Source organism: Erythrolamprus reginae, chromosome 13 (genome assembly GCF_031021105.1).
Source record: "Erythrolamprus reginae isolate rEryReg1 chromosome 13, rEryReg1.hap1, whole genome shotgun sequence".
Classification (NCBI taxonomy): domain Eukaryota; kingdom Metazoa; phylum Chordata; class Lepidosauria; order Squamata; family Dipsadidae; genus Erythrolamprus; species Erythrolamprus reginae.
In genome coordinates, this window is record NC_091962.1 from 7,037,026 (window position 1) to 7,062,793 (window position 25,768).

General features: G+C 47.3%; 2 protein-coding genes across 3 annotated transcripts; both read right to left on the minus strand.

Moving 5' to 3' along the window:
• Positions 1 to 383: 383 nt before the first annotated feature.
• Positions 384 to 14,753, minus strand: RNASEH2C (ribonuclease H2 subunit C). Of its 2 annotated transcripts, none has more exons than XM_070766357.1 (4): positions 13,988 to 14,753; positions 9,423 to 9,535; positions 5,847 to 5,966; positions 384 to 679 (listed from the first exon to the last, which is right to left on the minus strand). In XM_070766357.1, the coding sequence occupies exons 1-4, from the start codon at positions 14,325 to 14,327 to the stop codon at positions 650 to 652; spliced, it is 603 nt and encodes a 200-aa protein (XP_070622458.1). In that variant the 5' UTR covers positions 14,328 to 14,753; the 3' UTR covers positions 384 to 649. The 2 variants fall into 2 exon arrangements, with proteins under 2 accessions (XP_070622458.1, XP_070622459.1); XM_070766358.1 differs by lacking the exon at positions 13,988 to 14,753 and adding an exon at positions 12,190 to 12,394.
• On the minus strand, positions 14,245 to 19,304 carry AP5B1 (adaptor related protein complex 5 subunit beta 1). The gene is made up of 3 exons (XM_070766348.1): positions 19,224 to 19,304; positions 18,161 to 18,321; positions 14,245 to 16,932 (listed from the first exon to the last, which is right to left on the minus strand). Exons 2-3 carry the CDS (start codon positions 18,311 to 18,313, stop codon positions 14,362 to 14,364), a joined length of 2,724 nt encoding a protein of 907 aa, XP_070622449.1. The 5' UTR covers positions 18,314 to 18,321; positions 19,224 to 19,304; the 3' UTR covers positions 14,245 to 14,361.
• Positions 19,305 to 25,768: the final 6,464 nt, after the last annotated feature.

Here is a 25,768-nt window from a genome sequence, read left to right on the forward strand (position 1 = left end):
TGTTCTACAATTTTGTAAAATGTTCTACAATTTTCTAGAATTTTGTAAAAGTTCTAGAATTTTCTAGAATGTTCTAGAATGTTCTGGAATTTTCTAAAATTTTCTAAAATGTTCTAGAATTTTCTGGAATTTTCTAAAATGTTCTAGAATTTTCTGGAATGTTCTAGAATTTTCTAAAAGCATTAAACATCCCGTCCTCCTTGGCCAGAATTACAATTCACACATTTTTCAAGTGAGATATTTGATGTTACAAAAACAAGAAAGTCAACAAGGCTAGGCTAATTTTTCATTAAAAAGATTGGGGAAGGGGGTTTTAGCCTCCCCCTCCCCATTCTGGCCTTGAAACAGTCGATAGGAAGAGCGTAAAGCAAGACCACCACTACTTTCAAAACAATGAAATGTTTTATTTGTGGGATTTTTTTGATTTTAAAAAAAATGCCAGAAGTAGTTAATTAAAACTCGGCCCGAGAGCCACAGAAAGCTGCAGTTGCACAAATTTCAAATAAGAGTTTGGAAGGAGAAAGAAGCGAAGGGATTTTCAGATGAGGCTGAAGTTTCGTTCCATGTTCTTTTCTTCGCCCCAAGTTCTGCATTTTAAGTCTCAGCACAACGTATTTTTTCCTCGAAGACGCCTTTGCTCGGCTCTTCCTCACTCCTCGTCGGTCACTGGGCCGTGGATCTGCAAAGGGACCCACACACAAAATCAGCACCTTCAGCCGTGCATGCAGGTAGTCCTCAACTTACGATCACCTGAATTCCATCACTGAGAAAAAGCCACTTAACACAGTCCTCACACTTATGACTAACACACCATCCCCTTAGTCGGGGGGGGGGGGGGGGGCTTAACCCGTTCCAAAGGAAAAAAACCCAACACAAAACCTGGGTGGGAAAAAAAAGAACACCTCGGTGTCAGGCCCAGGTTAATATGTAAATTCCCTGTAAGGGAGGGAGAGATAGAAAGGAAAGAAGGGGGGAGGAAAGGGAGGGAGAGATAGAAAGGAAAGAGGGAGGGAGAAAGAGGGAGGGAGAGATACAAAGGAAAGAAGGGAGGAAAGGGAGGGAGAGATAGAAAGGAAAGAGGGAGGGAGGAAAGAGGGAGGGAGAGATAGAAAGGAAAGAAGGGGGAGGAAAGGGAGGGAGAGATAGAAAGGAAAGAGGGAGGGAGGAAAGAGGGAGGGAGATAGAAAGAAGGGAGGGAGGAAAGAGAGAGGGAGAGATAGAAAGGAAAGGGAGGAATGAAAGAGGGAGGGAGAGATAGAAAGGAAAGAGGGAGGGAGGAAATGGAGGGAGAGATAGAAAGGAAAGTGGGAGGGAGGAAAGGGAGGGAGAAAGGAGGAGAGATAGAAAGGAAAGAGGAAGGAGGAAAGGGAGGAAGAGATAGAATGGAAAGAGGGAGAAAGGAAAGGGATGGGAGGAAAAAGGAGAGATAGAACGAAAGAGGGAGGAAAGAGGGAGGGAGGAAAGGGAGGGAGAGATAGAAAGGAAAGAGGGAGAAAAGAAAGGGAGGAAAGAGGAGGGAGAGATAGAAAAGAAAGAGGGTGGGAGGAAAGAGGAGGGATAGAAAGGAAAGAGGGAGGGAGGAAAGGAGGTAGAGATAGAATGGAAAGTGGGAGAAAGGAAAGGGAGAGATAGAAAGGAAAGAGGGAGAAAGGAAAGAGGGAGGACACAGAAAGGAAAGAGGGAGGGAGGAAAGAGGAGGGAGAGATAGAAAGGAAAGATGGAGGGAGGAATGGGAGGAGAGATAGAAAGGAAAGGAGGGAGAGATAGAAAGGAAAGAGGGAGGAAAGGAAGAGATATAGAAAGGAAAGAGGGAGGGAGGAAAGAGGGAGGGAGAGATAGAAAGGAAAAAGGGAGGGAGGAAAGGAGGAGAGATAGAAAGGAAAGAGGAGAAAGGAAAGGGAGGAGGAAGAGGGAGGGAGAGATAGAAAGGAAAGAGGGAGAAGAGGGAGGAGAGATAGAAAGGAAAGAGGGAGGGAAGAAAGGGAGGAGAGATAGAAAGGAAAGTGGGAGAAAGAAAGGGAGGGAGGAAAGAGGGTGGAGAGATAGAAAGGAAAGAGGGAGGGAGGAAAGGGAGGGAGAGATAGGAAGGAAAGAGGGTGGGAGGAAAGAGGGAGGGAGAGATAGAAAGGAAAGAGGAGGAAAGGGAGGGAGAGATAGAATGGAAAGTGGGAGAAAGGAAAGGGAGGGAGGAAAGAGGAGGGAGAGATAGAAAGAAAGAGGGTGGGAGGAAAGAGGGAGGGATAGAAAGGAAAGAGGAGGGAGGAAAGGGAGGTAGAGATATGAAAGTGGGAGAAAGGAAAGGGAGGGAGGAAAGAGGGAGGGAGAGATAGAAAGGAAAGAGGGAGGGAGGAAAGGGAGGGAGATAGAAAGGAAAGAGGGAGGGAGGAAAGAGGAGGAGAGATAGAAAGGAAGAGGAGGGAGGGAGAGATAGAAAGAGGAGGAGGAAAGAGGGAGGGATAGAAAGGAAAGAGGAGGGAGAAAGGAGGGAGAGATAGAAAGGAAAGGGAGGGAGGAAAGAGGGAGGGAGAGATAGAAAGGAAAGAGGGGGAGGAAAGGGAGGGAGAGATAGGAAAGAGGGAGAAAGGAAAGGGAGGGAGAGATAGAAAGGAAAGAGGAGGGAGGAAAGGGAGGAGATATAGAAAGGAAAGTGGGAGGGAGGAAATGGAGGGAGAGATAGAAAGGAAAGTGGGAGGAGGAAAGGGAGGGAGAGATAGAAAGGAAAGAGGAAGGGAGGAAAGGGAGGAGAGAGAATGGAAAGAGGGAGAAAGGAAAGGGAGGGAGGAAAGAGGAGAGATAGAACGGAAAGAGGGAGGAAAGAGGGAGGGAGGAAAGGGAGGGAGAGATAGAAAGGAAAGAGGGAGAAAGGGAGGGAGGAAAGAGGGAGGACACATAGAAAGGGAAAGAGGGTGGGGGAGATAGAAAGGAAAGAGGGGAGAGGAAAGAGGGAGGGAGAGATGGAAAGAGGGAGGGAGGAAAGGAAGGGAGAGATAGAAGGAAAGGGAGGGAGAGATAGAAAGGAAAGAGGGAGGAAAGGAGGGAGATAGAAAGGAAGAGGGAGGGAGGAGGAAAGAGGGAGAGAGATAGAAAGGAAAGAGGGAGGGAGGAAAGGGGGAGGGAGGGATAGAAAGGAAAGGGGAGGGAGGAAAGAGGGAGGATAGAAAGGAAAGAGGGAGGAAGGAAAGGGAGGGAGAGATAGAAAGGAAGAGGGAGGGAGGAAGGGAGGGAGAGATAGAAAGGAAGAGGAAGGGAGGAAAGAGAGGGAGAGAGAAAGGAAAGAGGGAGAAAGGAAAGGGAGGGAGGAAAGAAGGGAGGGACACATAGAAAGGAAAGAGGGAGGGGAGATCGAAAGGAAAGAGGGAGGGAGAAAGGGGGAGGAGGGATAGAAAGGAAAGGGGGAGGGTAGAGAAAGAGGGAGGGAGAGAAGAAAGGAAAGGGGGTGGAGGAAAGAAGGAGGGAGAGATAGAAAGGAAAGAGGGACGGAGAAAGGGAGGGAGAGATAGAAAGGAAAGGGAGGAATGAAAGAGGGAGGGAGAGATAGAAAGGAAAGAGGAGGAGGAAAGGGAGGAAGAGATAGAAGGAAAGAGGGAGGGAGGAAAGAGGAGGGAGAGATAGAAAGGAAAGAGGGAGGGAGAGAATAGAAAGGAAAGAGGGAGGGAGGAAAGGAGGGAGAGATAGAAAGGAAAGAGGGAGAAAGGAAAGGGAGGGAGGAAAAGGGAGAGATAGAACGGAAAGAGGGAAGAAAGAGGGAGGGAGGAAAGAGAGGGAGAGCCGAAGGAAAGAGGAGGGAGGAATGGGAGGGAGAGATAGAATGGAAGAGGAGGAGAGGAAAGGGAGGAGAGATAGAAAGGAAAGAGGGAGGAGGAAAGGGAGGGAGAGATAGGATGGAAAAGAGGGAGAAAGAAGGGAGGGAGGAAGAGAAGAGATAGCACGGAAAGAGGAGGAAAGAGGAAGGAGGAAAGAGAGGAGAGAGAAAGGAAAGAGGAGAAAGGAAGGGAGGGAGGAAAGAGGAGGACACATAGAAAGGAAGAGGGAGGGGAGATCGAAAGGAAAGAGGGAGGGAGGAAAGAGGGAGGGAGAGATAGAAAGGAAAGGGGGAGGGAGAAAAGAGGGAGGGAGAGATAGAAAGAAAGAGGGACGGAGAAAGGGAAGGGAGAGATAGAAGGAAAGGGAGGAATGAAAGAGGGAGGGAGAGATAGAAAGGAAAGAGGAGGGAGGAAAGGGAGGAAGAGATAGAAAGGAAGAGGAGGAGGAAAGAGGGAGGGAGAGATAGAAAGAAGAGGGAGGGAGAGATAGAAAGGAAAGAGGAGGAGGAAGGGAGGAGATAGAAAGAAAGAGGGAGAAGGAAAGGGAGGGAGGAAAAGGGAGAGAAGGAACGGAAAGAGGAAGAAAGAGGGAGGGAGGAAAGGGAGGGAGAGATAGAAGAAGAGGGAGAAAGAAAGGGAGGGAGGAAGAGGGAGGGACAATAGAAAGGAAAGAGGGTAGGAGGAAAGAGGAGGGAGAGATAGAAAGGAAAGAGGGAGGGAGAAAGGGAGGGAGATAGAAGGAAGAGGAGGGAGGAAGAGGAGGAGAGATAGAAAGGAAAGAGGGAGGGAAGGGAGGGAGAGATAGAAAGAGGGAGGGAGGAAAGGGAGGGGAGATAGAAGAAAGAGGGAGGGAGGATAGAGGGAGGGAGAGATAGAAGGAAAGAGGAGGAAAGGGAGGGAGAGACTAGAAGGAAAAAGGAGGAGGAAAGAGGGAGAGATACAAAGGAAAGAGGGAGGGAGAGATAAAGGAGGAGAGGGGGGATAGTAGCCAGTAGGATAGGGAGAGGAAAAGGGCTTGGAGAAAGGCAGGGAAGAGAAAGATAGAAAGGAAAGAGGGAGGGAGAGATAGAAAGGAAGAGGGAGGGAGGAAAGAGGGAGGGAGATTGAAAGGAAAGAGGGAGTGAGAAAGGAGGAGAGATAGAAAGAAAGTGGAGAAAGGAAAGGGAGGGAGAAAGAGGGTGGGAGAGATAGAAGGAAAGAGGGAGGGAGGAAAGGGAGGGAGAGATAGGAAGAAAGAGGGTGGGAGGAAAGAGGGAGGAGAGATAGAAAGGAAAGAGGGAGGAAAGGTGAGGGAGAGATAGAATGGAAAGTGGGAGAAAGGAAAGGGAGGGAGAAAGAGGGAGGAGAGGATAGAAAGGAAAGAGGGTGGGAGGAAAGAGGGAGGGATAGAAGGAAAGAGGAGGAGAAAGGGAGGTAGAGATAGATGAAGTGGGAGAAAGGAAAGGAGGAGGAAGAGGGAGGAGAGATAGAAAGGAAAGAGGGAGGGAGGAAAGGGAGGGAGATAGAAAGAAAGAGGGAGGGAGGAAAGAGGAGGGAGAGATAGAATGAAAGAGGGAGAAAGGAAAGGGAGGGAGGAAAGAGGGAGGGACACATTGAAAGGAAAGAGGGTAGGAGGAAAGAGGGAGGAGAGATAGAAGGAAAGAGGGAGGAAAGGGAGGGAGAGTTAGAAAGGAAAAAGGGAGGAGGAAAGAGGGAGAGATACAAAGGAAAGAGGGAGGGAGGGAGGAAAGAGGGAGGGAGACATAGAAAGGATAGAATTATGGATGCAAGAACTCGCTCATGTGTGATAGCGCACGCCCACACTTACTTACTTACTTACTTTATTTATTTATACATACTTATATGCCGCCCAGTGCCAAAGGGACTGCCGCTCAGACACTATACTTTTCCGCTTACCCCGAAAAAAAATTAGAGGGAACACTGGAGTGAACCCTTCAGCCAGAGCGGACTTCAAGTCCCAGAAATCTCAAATTTAGACTGAGGGAATCCTGGGAGTTGCCGTCTGGAGGAGCTTTCTGGACGCTGAAGTCAACCGACACTCACCCCTCGAGCGATCGCTGGCCAATCAAGCGCCATGACAATTTCGTCGCTGTTACTTGGCGCCCGTTCCAGGTTCCACACCGTCAGGGAATCAAAAGTCGACTTCACACTCACTTCCCGTTCCTGGGGGGGGGGGGAAAGAAAAGGGGATGCGGTTGGTGGGGAGCAATAGATTTATTTGCCCACCTTACCCCAGTGTGAGCTAATGACAACGAGATGAGCTCATTCTACATGGTAAAGCTACGTTGGAAGAATCGTGCGGGCCTGAAAGTACAAATCTCCCACCGTCTCCTCTACAGCCTGAGAATCTAGGGACGATCCCTTCCGAGCTCTTTCTCATCCATTATGCAGCTGAGGGCTAAGCTGCCTCTTATCTGACGGTTGCCTGATAGAATCTAGCACATCTGAAAATATAAATATCTACTGTAAAGCCTGATAAACTAGGGAGGGACCCTTCTGTTGCCCTGACTACAGTGGTACCTCGACATACGAGTTTAATTCGTTCCAGACCCGAGCTCGTAAGTCAATCAACTCGAATCTTGAACAAATGCCTTTAGACGTTGTTTTTCGCGCCGAGATAACCGGAAGCAAGGAGATTCTTGCGCCACCTAGTGGATGCTCGGCTCATATCCCGAATTTGAGCTCGGGTGTCGAACAGAAATTTCGCTCGTGTCGCGGCTCGTAACTTGGAATACTCGCATGTGGAGCAGCTCGTATCTAGAGGTACTACTGTATTTTTGGGTGTATAAGACGCACCCAGATTTTAGAGGAGGAAAACGAGGGAAAAAGCATTCTGAACCAAATGGTGTAATAGCATATTGTTTAATAAAATACCAGTGTAGCAGAACACTTTTTAAAAAAATGTATACTTTTTTTAAAACCACGTACACCTTTTACAAACTTCAAACTTGGCAGCTTCAAGACTTGTGGACTTCAACTCCCAGAATTCCTCCACCAGTCATGCTAGCTTACAAATGGGAGTTGAAGTCCACAAGCCTTAAACTTGCCAGGTTTGAAGTCCCTTGCTCCTCCTAAGTGCAAGTTGGGAGACTTAGGGGTCTTCCAACTTGCAGCTTTTAAGACTTGTGGACTTCAACTCCCAGAATTCCTCCACCAGTCATGCCAGACTCGGCTCTCCTCCTGGTTCCGCCCCCCCCCCCCATGACAGCTCCAAGCTCTGAAGACATAGCAGCTGTGAGTGGGAAGCCAAGCCCAGCTGAGGAGGATCTGAGGAAGGCTACGCACTGGAGTGTGAGTGCAGATGGGGGCGGCTAGCTTTGCACCTGGTTCTTTTCTTTTAAAGAGAGAAAGAGAAAACGGGGCGGGCCAATAACCAACTTCTCTAGAGAAAGAAATATGTATCTCCCATCAATTGCAGTGCAATTCTGTCTTTCTTTCTGTCTCTACACTGCAATTGATGGGAGATACACATTTCTTTCTCTAGAGAAGCTGGTTGTAAGAAAAGAACCAGGTGCAAAGCTAGCCACCCCCATCAGAACTCACACCCCAGCCGATCCCAGGTTCGTCGCCTTCCTCAGATCTTCCTTGCATTGCAAGTAGACCAATGGGGAGGGGAAAAACCCTGCGTAGACTTAGGGCTTATAAAACCTTCTTTGCAGAGAGCCACACCTTCTGAAGTCTCTCCATAGATTTATATCTTCCCCTTTTATAGCCTGAGAAATGGGACGGTGCCTTCGGAGCCTCTTTTCTCGTGTTATGCAGCCGAGGGTCTTGTCTGATGGGATATCCCCTTGGCAAGGTCTCCCCGCCCACTTCCAAAGGTCTTACCCACATAGTACAGTGATACCTTTGTCTTACAAAGTTAATTGGTTCCGGGACGAGGTTCGTAAGGTGAAACGTTTGTAAGACGAAACAATGTTTCCCATAGGAATCAATGGGAAAGCGATTAATGCGTTCAAGCCCAAAACTCACCCCTTTTGCCAGCCGAAGCACCAGTTTTTGCGCTGCTGGGATTCCCCTGAGGCTCCCCTCCATGGGAAACCCCACCTCCGGACTTCTGTGTTTTTGTGATGCTGCAGGGGAATCCCAGCATCACAAAAACGGGTGCTTCGCTGGCAACGGAAGTCCAGAGGTGGGGTTTCCCAGCGAAGGGAGCCTCAGTGAAATCGCAGCATCGCAAAAACACCGAAGTCCTCGAAACTCCACCTCCGGACCTCTGTGTTTTTGTGATGCTGCGATTTCACTGAGGCTCCCCTTGCTGGGAAACCCCACCTCCGGACTTCGGTTGCCAGTGAAGCGCTCGTTTTTTCGATGCTGGGATTCCCCTGCTTGGATTCCCCTGCAGCATTGCAAAAACACAGAAATCCGGAGGTGGGGTTTCCCATGGAGGGGAGCCTCAGGGGAATCCCAGCAGCGCAAAAACGGGTGCTTCAGCTGGCAAAAGGGGTGAGTTTTGGGCTTGCACGCATTAATCGCTTTTCCATTGATTCCTATGGGAAACATTGTTTCATCTTACAAACTTTTCACCTTACAAACCTCATCCCAGAACCAATTAAATTCGTAAGACAAGGTATCACTGGATTGTTGTGGTTACCTCTGGCCCAGCTCCTGCCCCAAGGATTGTGGGTGTGGGGGAGACATCCACATGCTGCAGGCCTGTTTTGCCCCCGGTGGAATCTGATGATGAAGACTCCTCTGACCAAGAAGACATGAGTGACAGGGAGGAGGAGAGTGTGGCAGACAGCTCAGAAGGAGATCAATTATCTAGCTCCTCCTTGGATTCGGAACAAGAGTTAATGATACAGCCACGCATGCGGAGAGCGATGCATAGGCAACAACAACTGAGAGATTATTATCAAAGAAAATGAGGCCACCTGTGGTTGGGTGGGGCTGTGGTAATTAGTGAGGCTGCTATAAAGAGCAGCCTGTGGGTTTGGCCCTTGTGGAGGGTTATCTGATCGTTGTGTTTCGTGACTGCTTTACCGATTTTGACTTTGTGTGTGCTGATTTTTCCCTGCTTTGAAACTAAACCAGAGCAAAGTGTTTCACTTTGTGAAAGAAGAAGGACTGTGAATTGCCTCACAGCTGCAAGCTAAGTATCACAGAACTGATAAGGGACTTGTACAAATTACCAGTTTGTTTGGAGACGAGTGCTCTTTGCTATACCAAAAGAGGGCTTGATTTAAGTGAATTTTCATTATAAAGAACATTGTTTTGAATTTTCAAACGTGTGTGTGTCTGAAATTTGTACCTGTGAATTTTTGGGAGGAGTCTACCAGAGAGCCCGACAGAACATGTATATTATAGCATCTCCTTTACAGCCCGAGAAACCAGGGAGAGTTTATTTTGAGCCTCTCGCCACGCCTTATACATCTGAGGGTTATGCTGCCTCTTATCGGGCAGGGTCTCTTTGGTCCTTCTCCCAAGGTCTTCCACACATATCCTTGCACAACCTGAACTCATTCCATAGATTTACATTCTCTCTTCCCACCCTCCTTTATAGGCTAAAAAACTAGGCAGGATCTCATCTGAAACGCTTTCTCCTAAGGGCTAAGCTGCCTCTTATCTGATGTCCCTCGGCAGCCCTTGTCTTCCCCACATGCCATTCCAGGAACAAACCTCGGATGTCGGGCCCAAGTTGGTCTCTTCCAGCACTAAGCCAACGTATCCTTTGGGAAGAGAGCTTTCCTTCCCCTTCAGGCTTCGGCCCCGGAAGGACACGGAGGCCTCACCTGGATGAGGGAGAGAGGTAGGAGAGAAACCACAGGGATGCAATTCAAACAGGCTGTGGCTGCGTTCACAAGACCCCCTCTCTTTCCCACAGCCTGCTAGCCACAATAAGAATACAAGAACTGAATCCAAACGCCCACAGTAAAATAGAAATACAAGCATACTAATTAAATTGGGGGGTATCCACACAAGATAGGGATAATGATGATAATTATTATTGTTGTTGTTTTATATTTGCAAAAAACCCAGTAATACACAGCAAATGAGATTGATATGCTGGATTTTGTATCACAATATCACAAGTCAAATTCTTTCCAAGCAAGTGTTGGTTATGACCTACAAAGCCCTTCATGGCATCGGACCAGAATATCTCCAGGACCGCCTTCTGCCGCACGAATCCCAGCGACCAGTTAGGTCCCACAGAGTTGGCCTTCTCCGGGTCCCGTCGACTAAACAATGTCCTCTGGCGGGACCCAGGGGAAGAGCCTTCTCTGTGGCGGCCCCGACTCTCTGCAACCAACTCCCCCCAGATATCAGAGTTGCCCCCATCCTCCTTGCCTTTCGCAAGCTCCTTAAAACCCACCTCTGTCGTCAGGCATGGGGGAATTGAAATTTTCCCTTCCCCCCTAGGCTTATAGAATTTATACATGGTATGCTTGTATGTATGATTGGTTCTTTAAATTGGGGGTTTTTAGATTATTTTTAATATTAGATTTGTTTACATTGTCTTTTTATATTGTTGTTAGCCGCCCCGAGTCTTCGGAGAGGGGCAGCATACAAATCTAATAAATAAATAAATAAATAAATAAATCTAGGACTGTGTGATGTATTTTTGTACGATGCGCGCAGATCCAAGTACAGTGGCTTTTTGCAACTGACAGATCGTGATTTCATCAAGGTTTGTTGTTTCCAAATGCCAGCAGAGGTCTTTTGGCACAGCACCCAATGTGCCGATTACCACTTGGGCCACCTGCACTTATTTATGCCAGAGTCCTTGTAATTCGACTTTAAGACCCTGATATCAGCTAAATAACAACAACAACATAACAGGGTGTCCAGGGGGAAAGCATTTTGAAATTCCCTGATGTTTCCCTCACAATTTCCTGTAATTTGCTATCTAATTAAAGCATGGTCCTGGATGACGTCATACCAAAGGGCTAAGCCATGGAGCTGAGGAAGCAAGTGGTTGCCACATTAATGCTCATTTTTGCTTGACTCTGCCAGGCAGCGCGATCCGTGTTTTTTTTTAACATGTTTTCCCCCTGACTTTTAAACATTTTCCATAGTTTGTTTCCCCCCCGATTTATTCAGTTTTTTTTCCACGAATTCCCTGATTTCCAGGTTAGCTGGACACTCTGAAAAACAACAATAATAATGATGATAATAATAATAATGATAATAATAATAATAAACAATCTCAAATAATTATCTGTCAGTTACAAAAATCCAGCATATCAATTGTTTGCTGTGTGACTGCTTTTTGCAATAATAACAATAATAATAACAATAACAACAACAATCTCAAATAATTATTATTATCTGTCAGTTACAAAAGGCCACCGCACTTGGATCTGCGCACATTATACAAAAATACATCACACAGTCCTAGATGCTTGGGAAGAGTTCAACTTATGATATTGTGATACAAAATCCAGCCTATCAGTTATGTTTGCTGTGTATGACTGCTTTTTGCAACAACAATAATAATAATAATAATAATCCAGAATGAATTGATCCTCGTTTTAGATTTGTATTGCAGACAAGGACTTGGGAAAAAGGTCACCAAATAAATAAATAAATAAATAATAAAACATAAATTAAGGTTAGCTTCAGCTATTGAGGATGTTGTGTGAATGCAGCTCCTAGGTTGCACCAGCCTAGGCCGTAACCTTCACTTCTGGTGGGCTTTTCCTTTCGGCTGGATGCTGGATATATTATTTGTAAAATGGGGGTGAAGTTGATGGTCATGTCTCAGGAACCCCCTTTTTAAAAAAATTAGGGCTCGTAGTTTTCAGGCAGGGACCAGATTCCACAGTGAGGGGAGAAATAACATCTCCGTAACTAAATAACCACCTTCAGGACTGGGTGGCATAGAAGTCTAATTAATTAATGGAATATTTAAAAGTGCCAGAGGTCAGCAAACGGGGAGGCATTTGAGAGACACCCCAAATGTTTCCAGGACACACAAGAGGTCCCAATTCTGAAAAAGTAAGCCAGGATTAAACCTCAAATCTGCATACAAAGGAAAGCTGCTGCCCCCAATAGTTTTCCTCCGGCTTGGCGGCTGGAAGAAGGGGGCACTTCAAGTCCCATTTGCTGGCTGGAGGATGATGGGAGTTGAAGTCCACCCACCGGCCAAACTGGAGAAACGCTGCACTAACCAACATGGAGGTCTGGTTCACACTCAGCCCAACAAGCTCAGATTCCCAAGGTGGATCCCCAGAAGGGCCCACATGGGTCTTGTAGTCCTCCCTGAACTGGGGAAGGCGAGGCGAGCGCCCGCTTGCAGAAACTCCCTCCCGGGCCTCTTTGCGCACTGCCCTCCTTCCCCCTCTGCGCGCAAGAGGGCGGTGTGGGTGGGGGGGCAGTGGGTCCAGGCTCGCAGCCTTCCCGCCTCCTGCAGCCCCGGCCCCGCTTGCAGCCCGCGTGCTTTTACCCTCGGGCGCCTCTGGGTCGCGGCGGACGGCGGGCGCAAAGTAGCGCGCAACGGCGGCGGGCCCGTCGTGACGGATGGAGCAAGGGAGGAGGTGCAGGGCGTCTCGGGGAGCCCCCGGCAGGGAAGCCAGCGCCAGCCGCCCCGGGCCCCGCTCTCCGCCCCCTCCGGCCATAGTGAGTCTGGCGCGCTTCCCACGCTGCACGCCGGCCCCGCCCTGGGCTCCACCCCTGCGAGGGAGGGAGGGAAGGAAGGAGGGATCCACCCCCAGGTGGGAGGGAGAGTCTCACCCAGAGATCCATCTCAGGTGGATGGGGAGATCCTGACCCAGGGATCCACCCCCACCTGGGAGAGTCTCACCCAGGGATCCACCCCAGGTGGGAGAGTCTCACCCAGGGATCCACCCCAGGTGGGAGAGATCCATGCCCAGGGATCCATCCCCAGGTGGGAGAGATCCATGCCCAGGGATCCATCCCCAGGTGGGAGAGATCCATGCCCAGGGATCCATCCCCAGGTGGGAGGGAGGCTGGCCCAGGGATCCACCCCGGCCCCGGGTGGCAGGGAAATCTTCACCCGTGGATGCACCCCTGGTGAGAGAGATCCTTCTCCTGGGGTCCACCCCCAGGTGGGAGGGAGGAAAGGAGAGATCCTGGCCCAGTGATCCAGCCCTGCCTGAAAAAGAAATTTCTCACCCAGGGATCCACACCAGGTGAGGGAGAAATCCTCATCCAGGGATCCACCCACAAGTGGGAGGGTGAGATCCCCATGCCCAGGTGGGAAGGAGGGAAGGAGAGATCCTGGCCCAGGAATCCACCTCCACCAGGGAGGGAGATTCTCACCCAGCGATCCACCCCCAGGTAGGTGGGAGGGAGAAATCCTCCCTTGCCAGGGATCCAGCCCCAGGTGGGAGATCCTCACCCAGGGACCCACCCCCAGGTTGAGAGGGAGAGATTTCCCTTGCCCAGGGATCCACCTCTCCCCACCCTTTGGGAGGGAGGGATCCTTAAGATAACATAGAGGAGAACCATAGGGCTGGGGGGAGGAGGGGGCCTGGGAGATGAAGTCCAGCTGTCTTACAATGATCTTATTTTTAAAATCCCTGTTGCGAACCCTCCAAGTCCTCAGAGAGGGGTGGCGTACAAATCTAATAAATTATTATTATTATTAAAATAAAAAAAACCCACCACTCTAAATCAAACTGATCGCTTCCCTTGGAACTTTGTTGGTGTGGTTTTGCAACACTAAGCAACATCCTGTGGTGTAATTCAAGCTGTGCCATCAACACACAAGTTTGTGGGTTTGACTGCCACACACCGCTCCGTTCCCCATTTATTTTCTCCCACTTATATCACAGGGATCCGATCTTGGTCATTTTTAAGACTTGTGGACTTCAACTCCCAAAATTCCCCAGCAGGCATGATGACTTCCTGCTGCTGCTGACTCCGCCCCGGCTATGCAGCCACGTCAGGAAATGCTCCCTCGGAATTCTGGGAGTTGAAGTCCACAGGCCTGAAACTAGCCAAGGTTCGACCCCTCCGGCCTATATCAAATTGAAATACAAAATGGCCTCCCCAAATATCTTATTTGTTTGTTTATTTAATTTGACTTCTATGCCGCCCAATCCCGAAGGACTCAGGGCAGCTCACAACAGTATAAAATTATAAATAACAGCAAGGATAAAAAGAAGTCAAGAAAAAAATGAACTAATTTCTAAAATCCTAATTAAAACTTGAAACAGTTCAACAGCATACATACTAGCCATTCATACCCATGGACAAGCTAGTGGTTAATTTAGGCCTACCGTCATAGCCAGGTCTTCGTGGCCTTACGGAAAGCCAGCAGGGTGGGGGCCATACGGACCTCGGGGGGGAGTTGATTCCATAAAGCCGGGGCAGCCACAGAGAAGGCCCTTCCCGGCGTTGTTTAGCTGACAGGACCTGGAGGAGGCCAACTCTGTGTACTCTTATTGGTCTCTGGGAGGTATGTGGCAGGAGACGGTCCCATAAATAATCTTCCTCTGTCCCTGTCCAATTTATCACACGGAGTTTGCAAAAGGTATATACTGTACTATATATATTTTTATTGGGAACATTTCTGAGAAGTTCCACCCAAAAGTTGGTGAGTGACAGCCCCATCCCCATCCATTCCCCCTTCACCCACAGGACCGTTGTGCTCTCAACTGCCCTTCACCAGACCCTGCAAATAGTGGTTAAGCGAGGGGAGGAGCTTCCAGTTGTCGGTGCGGATAGTCACCCGGGCCGCATCGTCCACACTCCGCACCCGTAAGAGGATGTGATCCCGAGGCGGTAAAGTCAGGGCGATCCCGTACTCATTGCCTTCCTCGGACAGGATGTACCTGCCGAATTGCTCACGCACTAAGCCTTCTAAGGATCGGGGCGGCAGGGGCCAGACGGTGAGGCTCTCGGCGTGCACGTCTTTGGTGTCAGGGCGGAGGCGCTGCCAGAGCACATCGAAAAGTTGCCGACGTTTCTCGGAAGACCAGTCGGGGATCGGTAGGGGTAAGAAAAGATCCGGAAAGGCCAATTCTAGGTTGTCGAGCTGACTCCAACGCGTCAACCCATCCTGCGTCGTATAAAGGGCAGAAACGTCCAGCCGTGTCGGGTACGGGCAATGCGGCCGTAGCGTTAGCCTCACCGTCGGGGACGGGCGATGTGCGGAAAGGCACGGAATGCAGATTTCGGGCACCGGCTCATAATGCCGGCTGGTGCAGGCGAATCGAAGCACCACGCAAAGGAGGAGATCGTAGGGAGGCGTGCCAGGCCCCGCGTGGACCAGCTGGTACGCCAAACTGAGCCACGAGGGAGAGCGGTCGGCCACCAACCACTGGCAGTAGCCGTCCAGCTCCCGCTCGGTGAGAGGAACTGCCGGGGCATCGCCGGTAATCTCAACACGCTGTAGCTTCAAAGGAGCCGGATCCACCGAGTGGACCGACAATGCCGTGACGAAGCTTTCGCTGTCGGCTACGATGGACGAGGACAGCGACCGTGTCTTGATGGGACCTTCGGGAACCAGCACGGATCTTAATTTTTCACCGGAAAGGTTGGTGAGCAAGGTGTAATAAAAGCCAGCACGGTCTTGGACATCGATATCGGTGTGGCTCTGGGAGATGGCATGCAGCAGGGCTGCCAACTGGGACAGGGCGGGCGAGGGGTCAAGCATCATCAAGTTCTGGCAAACGCTGAGTAAGATCTGGCCAGAGCGCCAGTCATCCAGTTTCCCCGAGCCAACCAGACGAGCTAAGAAGTGCATGGTGCTACCTTGAGGAACATCCTTCTCCTTTGCCAATCGGGCCAAAATCTTGAGATGCCAACTTAGGTCTTCCTCCTGCAAGGGGACGCTCACGACCAATTCTTGCAGGGCCTGGGCGAGGGTCCTGGACCAGCCGGACTCATCCAGCATCTTCCATGTCTCGTCCAAGAGGTTGATGACGTTTGGGGCCAAGGTGCAGTTGCGACGGTAGAGATCCAGCAGGCACCGGGTCAGTTCCGCCATGGGCTGCGCCTGCGAGCCAAAATATCGGGCGAAAACGAAGGCAGCTTGGAAGAAAAGACGCGTGGCATCCGATCCTCCGTCCCGGGCCACGAGGCCTCCGAGGGCCAGGATATGCTCCAGGAGGTAGCCCGCCCCACGCTCGGCACTGGGCCCTTCGTTCTCCACACACACGAGGCACAGCAAATTCATCCGGGCCAGGACGGTCCCCTGATCTTGGAAGAACCCGGGGAAGAGACCCGACGTAGCGCGGGGCGTGAGCAGTACCGGTAGCCGTTCGTCGGTTCCTGAGACCAGCGGGCGGTTTTCGGGGAAGTGCAAAAGACAATCCAGGTAGAAAAGCTTGACGGGATCCGGGAGAGCCGGGTGCTGCGCCAGTCCCACCAAGTGCCGGAGGAGGAAGGCCTCGTCCTCGCCGGTGAAGAGGCTATCAGTGAAGAGCGACTTCAGCTGCAGGATGGCGTGTTCCAGAGTCACGCTGGCTGTGCCGAAGAGACGGACCAGCTGGGCTTTGAAAATCGCCGGCGACTGGGTGCGCACCACGCTCACCGCCTGAGCCAGGTGGCACAAGAGGTGGCTCTGCGCCGCGGAGGTTAAGAGGTAGCTGCTCTCCAGAAGGGCCGAGAGCAGCAATTTGAGCTCCTTGAGGTCCGCGGCGGAGGGCAAGAGCACCAGCTGCTCGAGGGCCACCGGCGAGAGCTTGCCAACTTCCTTCGTAGCCTCCCACACCAGCTCTCCGTTGCTTGCCAGAAGGTCCCCCAGGCAGCCTTGCCCATCGCGGGCCAGGAGGAAGACGGCGTTCCGCAGCGCCACGCCGTACAGCAAGGTGTAACCCTGGTGGACGCTCGAGACCTCCTGCTGTTGCAGAGACCGGAGGATCTCCAGCCGGTGCAACAGGAACCCCGAGTAGCAGCTCTCCAGCTCTCGGAGGCACTCGCAAGCCGCGGCGCGGATAGGCCGCTCGGCGACTCCCCCGTGGCTGTCGTTCAGGTCGGACACCAGGTGGAGAAGCACGGAGAGGAGTTCGTGTGAGGTTGGGCAGTCTTCGCCCAAGCTGTCGGTCGCTACCAGCACCGTTTCCGTGGCGAAGAGTAGGGAGCAACGGAGGCCGACGTGCTTGGGGGAGAGGCTGAGCTGGGCGAAGAGGGAGAGGAGGGAGGCCGCGGCTTCCTGGCCTGCCTTGGCATCGGGGCACAGCAGGGTGGGGTATTCCAAGAAGAGAGACAGGATCGAAAGCTGTAAGGCAAGAAAAAGAAGGTGTCGGGGACGGTGGGGAAAGAATATCGAGGCAGCCAGAAAACGGTGAACCTCGAATGCAGTGGTTCTGAACCTCAGCCGCTTCAAGAGGGGAGGACTTCAACTCCCAGAATTCCCCAGGCTTTAATGTCTGGACATCAACTCCCAGAATTCCCCAGGCTTTAATGTCTGGACATCAACTCCCAGAATTCTCCAGTTAGTATGCTTTAATGTCTGGACTTCAACTCCCAGAATTCCCTAGGCTTTAATGTCTGGACTTCAACTCCCAGAATTCCCCAGGCTTTAATGTCTGGACTTCAACTCCCAGAATTCCCCAGGCTTTAATGTCTGGACGTCAACTCCCAGAATTCCCCAGGCTTTAATGTCTGGACTTCAACTCCCAGAATTCCCTAGGCTTTAATGTCTGGACTTCAACTCCCAGACTTCCCCAGGCTTTAATGTCTGGACATCAACTCCCAGAATTCCCCAGGCTTTAATGTCTGGACTTCAACTCCCAGAATTCTTCAGTTAGTATGCTTTAATTTCTGGACTTCAACTCCCAGAATTCCCTAGGCAATTTGGTTTAATGTCTGGACTTCAACTCCCAGAATTCTTCAGTTAGCATGTTTTAATGTCTGGACTTCAACTCCCAGAATTCCCCAGTTAGCATGTTTTAATGTCTGGACTTCAATTCCTAGAATTCCCTAGTTAGTATGCTTTAATTTCTGGACTTCAACTCCCAGAATTCCCTAGGCAATTTGGTTTAATGTCTGGACTTCAACTCCCAGAATTCTTCAGTTAGCATGTTTTAATGTCTGGACTTCAACTCCCAGAATTCCCCAGTTAGTATGCTTTAATGTCTGGACTTCAATTCCCAGAATTCCCTAGGCAATGTGCTCCGAGTCTTCGGAGAGGGGCGGCATACAAATCTAATAAATTATTATTATTATTATCATCATCATCATCATCATCATCATTATCTGGACTTCAACTCCCAGAATAAACCTCTGCATGCAAAGCCTCCTGCACATGTGCAGATCAGTTTAACCAGGGAGTGATGGGGGTGCGGATGTGGGCATAGCTCTCCCCTGTGCGCAAAATACATACTTCCGGTGTGACCCACGAAACCGCTAAGGGAAGTAAATAGGACCGGCCCCTGAAATCCACCTTCCTTAAAGTTTCTACACGTGTACTCTTTTTGTAACCTAGACGGAGGGCGTTTGCGTACCTTAACGGCTTCCCCCAACTTTTCGCTCCGCAGTTCGTTCAGCAGCTCAGCCGCCAAGGTGTCTCCGGCTCCACGGGATAAGAGGAACGCCGTGGGGGACGCCCGGAAAGCATCGATGGTAGCAGTCCAGCTCTCTCCGCCTTTTGACCCCATGGTGAAAACTGGGAGACCGACCAGGGGAATTAAAAAAACAATATCAGAGATTGTTACGGGAAGGAAGCCAGCAGATCTCTGCCGAAAGTGCAGCTAGTCCTCAGTGTACAACAGCCCATTTAGTGACCGTTTGAAGTGACGACACTGAAAAAAAGTTACGTACGTCTGTTTTTCATCATTATGACCTTTGTATAGGATCCATAGGATCACATTTTCAGACTGTCGCTGATCCCCTTTTGCGATTTTCAGAAAATGCGGGGGAAACCTGATTCACTTAACCAGGTTAAATCACGTCAACTGCGATGATTGCCAAAAAAGGGTCATAAAACTGGACAAAACTCAACCCACAACGTTGGGGGGGGGGTCCGTTGTGGTCGTAAGTCAAGGACTATCTGCGCTCGGGGTTTTTTGAGGGGAATGTGATCCAGAACAGTGGCAGGACCACCACCCCCCCCAAAAAAAAAACACGTCCTACTGGAATCTCGCTTCGGATTTCTTTGCAGGGATCGATCGCCTCGTTCTAGATCGCTCAAGGAAAGGGAGTCGATCGCGAGAAATCCAACTGGACACCCGCCCCCATCATCAGCCCGGGGAGGGGGCGCCCAAGGCTTCCCCTGCGCTTTCAAGCCAATGCAAACCAGGTGGAGCGGCTGATAGAAGCGCTAGGTGAGACCCCTGCCCGGTTTCAGACCCATCCCTCGCTTCTTTGGACCCCACCCAAGTTAACGGGGTTTGGGAGTCCCGGAGTGCAAATCTCCAAAGGTTGCAAAACACCCCGCTGGCCTTTGCAATGCAGCCGCCGGGCCTGGAAGACCCCCGAGGCCCTCAGAAGCTTCCCGGGCCTTTGATGCACCGAGACCCTGGCGCTTTCCTCGCCCCCCGCCCCGCAAAAGCCACGCATCGTCCTCACCTGGCCGCCTCGCCCCCTCCCCGCCGCCGCTCGCTTGCTTTTGCAAGACCGCCGCCGCTTCCGTGTTCCTTCGGCCGGCGATTCCCGCGGCGGCCGCTAGAGGCCGCGCGAGGAACGGGGAGCCGGCTTAAAGTCGGATTTCGCCAGGCGGGATTTTTTTTAAAAAAATATTTATTTATTTTGTCCAATACACAATGAGGGTTTTAGTGGGTATACACACACACACACACACACACACATAGTAAAATACATGATGAAGGTTATGGAGGAGATACTCATAGTAAAATATAGAAACATAGAAACATAGAAGACTGACGGCAGAAAAAGACCCCATGGTCCATCTAGTCTGCCCTTTTACTATTTCCTGTATTTTATCTTACAATGGATATATGTTTATCCCAGGCATGTTTAAATTCGGTTACTGTGGATTTACCAACCACGTCTGCTGGAAGTTTGTTCCAAGGATCTACTACTCATATATTTAAGAAAGAATAGAAAAGAAGGTATAGTAATAGAACATATCAATGAAAGAATAGAAGAAGAGATATAGGAATGGAAGAAAGGTATAGGAGATATAGGAGAGCAATAGGACAGGGGACGGAAGGCACTCTAGTGCACTTGTACTCGCCCCTTACTGACCTCTTAGGAATCTGGATATGTCAACCATAGATAATCTAAGGGTAAAGTGTTGGGGGTTTGGGGATGACACTATGGAGTCCGGTAATGAGTTCCACGCTTCGACAACTTGGTTACTGAAGTCATATTTTTTACAGTCAAGTTTGGAGCGGTTAATATTAAGTTTTAATCTTGTGTGCTCTTGTGTTGTTGTGGTTGAAGCTGAAGTAGTTGCCGACAGGCAGGACGTTGCAGCATATGATCTTGTGGGCAATACTTAGATCTTGTTTAAGGCATCTTAGTTCTAAACTTTCTAGGCACAGGATTGAAAGTCTAGTCTCATAGGGTATTCTATTTCGAGTGGAGGAATGAAGGGATCTTCTGGTGAAGTATCTTTGGACATTTTCAAGGGTGTTGATGTCTGAGATGCGATATGGGTTCCAAACGGATGAGCTGTATTCGAGGATGGGTCTGGAAAAAGTTTTGTTAAGTAGTGTGAGATTGCCAGAGCAGAAGCTACGTAGGATTAGGTTTACAACTCTTGAAGCCTTCTTGGCTATGTTGTTGCAGTGGGCTTTGGCACTTAAATCTTTTGTTGTTAGTATAGCAAGGTCTTTAACCGACTGGGGATTATCTGTGATAATTTGATTATTCAGTTCGTATTTGGAGTTCAGATTCTTCTTCCCAATGTGTAGGACAGAGCATTTGCTAGTTGAGATTTGGAGTTGCCGTGTGTTGGACCACTCAGAGACAGAGTTCAGGTCTTTTTGGAGAGTAGTTGTGTTATTGGTGGTGTTGAAGATTTTTACATCGTCGGCGAAGAGGACACAGTTGCTTGTGATGTAATCGCAAAGGTCATTGATGTAGAGAATGAAGAGCGTTGGTCCCAGTACACTACCTTGGGGAACACCGCTTTTAACTGGTGGATATGGTGCTTCCTATTTTGACCACTTGTTGTCCATTTGACAGGAATGCTGTAATCCAGCTGTGGAGGGATCCTGAGATGCCATAGGATTTGAGTTTTAGGAGTAGTTTGTTGTGGACCACTGAATCAAAGGCTTTGCAGAAGTCGATATAAATTGCATCTATAGATTTCCCTTGATCTAGATGAGTTGTCCATATATTTTTGCAGTTAATTCGGATTTTAAAATAATAATAAAAGACAATCAAGAAAATTGAGTGGTTCGCACGGCATCCGTTGCTTTTTGGTTTGGAGAGACAATTTTTAATGTTTGGATCAAGGGAGTCCTCGACTTGTGGCCGCAACTGAGCCAACGTTTCTGTTGTTCAGTGAAAACATTCGTTAAATGGGATTTGTACGGCTTTTCTTGTCGCGGTTGCTAAGCGAAATCTGCTGTTGATAAGTGAGTAACCCGGTTGTTAAGTGAAGCAGGCTTCTTCCCTTTTGATTTTGCGCCAAGTCAAAGGGAAACGGCGACCGACCGTCGTCAATGTGAACCGGGCAGCTGAGTATCCAAATTTGGATCGCATGGACCAAGGATTGTGCGGTCATTAAATGTGAAAATTATTATTATTATTATTATTATTATTATTATTATTATTACTATTATTATTATTATTATTATTATTATTATTAAGATTATTATTATTAATTAGATTGTTATTATTATTGTTATTGTTGTTGTTGTTCTTCTTCTTCTTATTATTATTATTATTATTAATTAGATTTGTATGCCGCCCCTCCCCAAAGACTCGGAGCGGCTGGTCGTAAGTCGTAAGTCCCTTTTCTCTCCCCCCCCCGGTTCCGTTGCAACTTTAAACGGTCACTAAATGAACTGTTGGGAGTTCGAGAACGACCTGTATTTCAGGCGGGGTTCTATAAATATTAATCGGTTACTTTGCAACTTCATAAGAAAAGGTTTCACGGCTCATTAAGAGGATAATGTATGTATGAAGCATTTTGGGAGAGTCATCTCTATGCTGGCCTAAAACCGTAATATTATTTATTTAATTTATTAATTGGATTTGTATGCCGTCCCTCTCTGAGGACTCAGGGAGGCTCACAACATATCAAAAAACATAACAATACATCTGGAATCCAATTAATATCACTAGACAAACTTTAAAAAATTCTAATATAATTTTAAAAAGCTTGTTACCACTCACTCTGCAGAGTGAATAATAATAATCACTTTATTCAACTGCTTCCCAATTTAAGAATGCTGTTTTTCAACGCCACACCTCTGTTTATTTCTCACTGGTGTATTTGGTCATACAGTGTTCCCTCGATTTCCACGGGGGATGCGTTCCGAGACCGCCCACGAAAGTCAAATTTCCGCGAAGAAGAGATGCGGAAGTAAATACACCATTTTTGGCTAAGGACAGTATCACAAGCCATCTCTTAACACTTTAAACCCCTAAATTACCATTTCCCATTCCCTTAACAACCATTTACTCACCATTACTACTGGTACTCACCATTGAATAAAACACTTAGTGATCCTGATATTTATAAACATAATTATTTATTAACAATATATTTTTTTTGTTATTTATTTGCAAAAATTATTAGTTTGGCGATGACATATGACGTCATCGGGTGGGAAAAACCGTGGTATAGGAAAAAAACCACGAAGTATTTTTTAATTAATATTTTTTGAAAAACCGTGGTATAGGCTATTCGCGAAGTTCGAACCCGCGAAAATCAAGGGAACACTGTATTTTAATCCATTTCAGATTTGCCCATTACGTTTCACGCAGAACGTAGTGGCTTTGCAGTTATGTTCTGCACAGGGGTGGGCTACTGCCCGGATTTGGGGGGGGGGACGCAGTGAGATAGTAAAAATGGAGCTCCACCCCAGAGCACCCAATTTACACTGAAATTTACACAGTGTGGTAGTAAAAATTTGGGTAGCCCTTCACTGCTTCTGCGGGAAACTGGACCAGACGTTGCTCTAAACCAGTGATTGCTAACCTTTTTTTTTGTGATATGCCACAACATGCACACATGACTTAAAATTGTTTGTTTAGCGATGGTTATAAGATATAACAACACTGGAAAAAGTTATTTGTAACCAGTCCTCACACTTATGACCATCGTAACATCTCCAGTTGCATGTTCAAACTTTCAGGGTTTGGTAACCAGTAAGTATTTTTTAAAACATACTTAGTTTTTTTTTTACCAAACTTATTTATTAGATTTGTATGCCGCTCTTCTCCGTAGACTCGGGGCGGCTCACAGCAACAATAAAACAATGTACAACAAATCTAATAATTTAAAAAACACTAAAAACCCAAGCAAAAATACGCACAACCATACCATGCATAAACTATATAGGCCTGGGGGAGATGTCTCAATTCCCCCATGCCTGACGGCAGAGATGGGTTTGCGAAAGGCAAGGAGGGTGGGGGCAGTTCTAATCTGGTTCCAGAGGGTCGGGGCCACCACAGAGAAGGCTCTTCCCCGGGTCCCGCCAAACGACATTGTTTAGTCCATACCATAATATCATAACATGCATCGTTATACATTTCTGTCCAAAATGCCGTAAACATACATCCTTAATTTGCTTCAGTTTATACTTTTATTTTCCTTCTATATTTCATACTACTCTCCTCCCTCTCTCATCTACCTTTCTACTTCCTCTTTCTCCCTCTTATCCTTCCCGGAATACATCTAATCATAATCCGTTTTATGGTTAACCGAGGAGCAATTCAGAAACCCTGACTCCATTCCAACATCGGAGCTATTCTTAAACATATCTTTCCCTTTATCTATATTTAAATACACTTCTCAAAAAAATAACCCATCCTAGATCTGAATGAATGAAATATTCTCACTGAATCCTTCGTTCTCTACAAAGTTGAATGTGCAGAACAGCAGGTGAAATTGAGTGTCAATCAGTGTTGCTTCCTAAGTGGACAGTTGGATTTCACAGAAGTTTGATTTACTTGGAGTTATATTCTGTTGTTTAAGTGTCCCCTTTATTTTTTTTAAGCAGTATATGTGTATATATTACATTCTTCTAGGTATATCTGCTATTATTCTAATGCTGCCTCCTTCCTCCTATTTTTGTCGCCTGGGTCTACCACCTTTAATTCCTCTTGCAAATTACATCGTTATAGCTTATTCTTCCAGAAACATTCATAGTCTCTTGTAACTTCTTAATTTTCGACCCTACTCCTCCCTCTCCTCAATTTATATCTTTACTCATCTCCCCCCCCCCTATCATTTCCCATCATAGCCCCAGCTGATGAATGAATTTACCTGTATGATTGCGTGACTGTGAGCGACTGGTTTTAAGAAATTGAGGGTTTTAGAATGTTTTTAAATTCAGATTTCTAGATGTTTTTGTATTTATTCTTGTTGTGAGCCGGCCTGGAGAAGGGCTGCATGGAAGTCAAATGAATGGATGAATGGATGAATGAATGAATGAATGAATGAAGGAAGGAAGGAAGGAAGGAAGGAAGGGAGCAACAAACAAAACCAAATAAACGAATGAACAAGCAATAGAAGTCAAACAAACAAACAAATTTCTAAAATATTCAAAAGCCCAATACAGTGTATTACTTAACTATACATATACTGACAGCTGCCCGACTAGCAATTGCATAAATGTGGAAAAACAAAAATATGCCCTCTGAAACAATGGTAATTAATAAACTATTGGAATGCACAGAAATGAGTAAATTTCACCTTAGAATTACAAAATGAGCAAAGGAAAGAAATATATATTATATGGGAGAAACTGTACATATGGCTTGAAAAGAGAAAAAAAATTATAAACTTAAAAACTATAAAACTATAATGAGGTATCTGTAATATGGTAAATGATTTAGCTTTACTAGATAAATGGTCAAAGCAATGGAAACTGCAGTTTAATGTTTCCAAATGTAAAATAATGCACTTGGGGAAAAGGAATCCTCAATCTGAGTATTGTATTGGCAGTTCTGTGCTAGCAAAAACTTCAGAAGGATTTAGGGGTAGTGATTTCTGACAGTGTCAAAATGGGTGAACAGTGCAGTCAGGCGATAGGGAAAGCAAGTAGGATGCTTGGCTGCATAGCTAGAGGTATAACAAGTAGGAAGAGGGAGATTATGATCCCGCTATATAGAGTGCTGGTGAGACCACATTTGGAATACTGTGTTCAGTTCTGGAGACCTCACCTACAAAAAGATATTGACAAAATTGAACGGGTCCAAAGACGGGCTACAAGAATGGTGGAAGGTCTTAAGCATAAAACGTATCAGGAAAGACTTCATGAACTCAATCTGTATAGTCTGGAAGACAGAAGGAAAAGGGGGGACATGATTGAAACATTTAAATACGTGAAAGGGTTAAATAAGGTCCAAGAGGGAAGTGTTTTTAATAGGAAAGTGAACACAAGAACAAGGGGACACAATCTGAAGTTAGTTGGGGGAAAGATCAAAGGCAACATGAGAAAGTATTATTTTACTGAAAGAGTAGTAGATCCTTGGAACAAACTTCCAGCAGACGTGGTTGGTAAATCCACAGTAACCGAATTTAAACATGCCTGGGATAAACATAGATCCATCCTAAGATAAAATACAGAAAATAGTATAAGGGCAGACTAGATGGACTATGAGGTCTTTTTCTGCCGTCAGACTTCTATGTTTCTATGTTTATAAAAAGATTGTAACAAAGAATGTATAATTCCGATATCAAGAGAAAAGGAAATATATTTATTTAGATATACGCAAAATGTATATTGACATAACTAATTACAGTCATATACTGATGTCAAACAAGCAAATATTAGTGATAAGTAATTAACAATGTTGGATATTGTATTGGTTTTTTTTGTTGTTTGCTTAGGTTTTATTTTTCTTTATTATTTTCTTTTCCCCCTTTTGTTATATGTATTTATCTCATTGTTTATTGTTTTTATGTATGTATGTAAAACTTTTCAAAACTCTAAATAAAATAAAAAATATATAAAAAATTATAAATA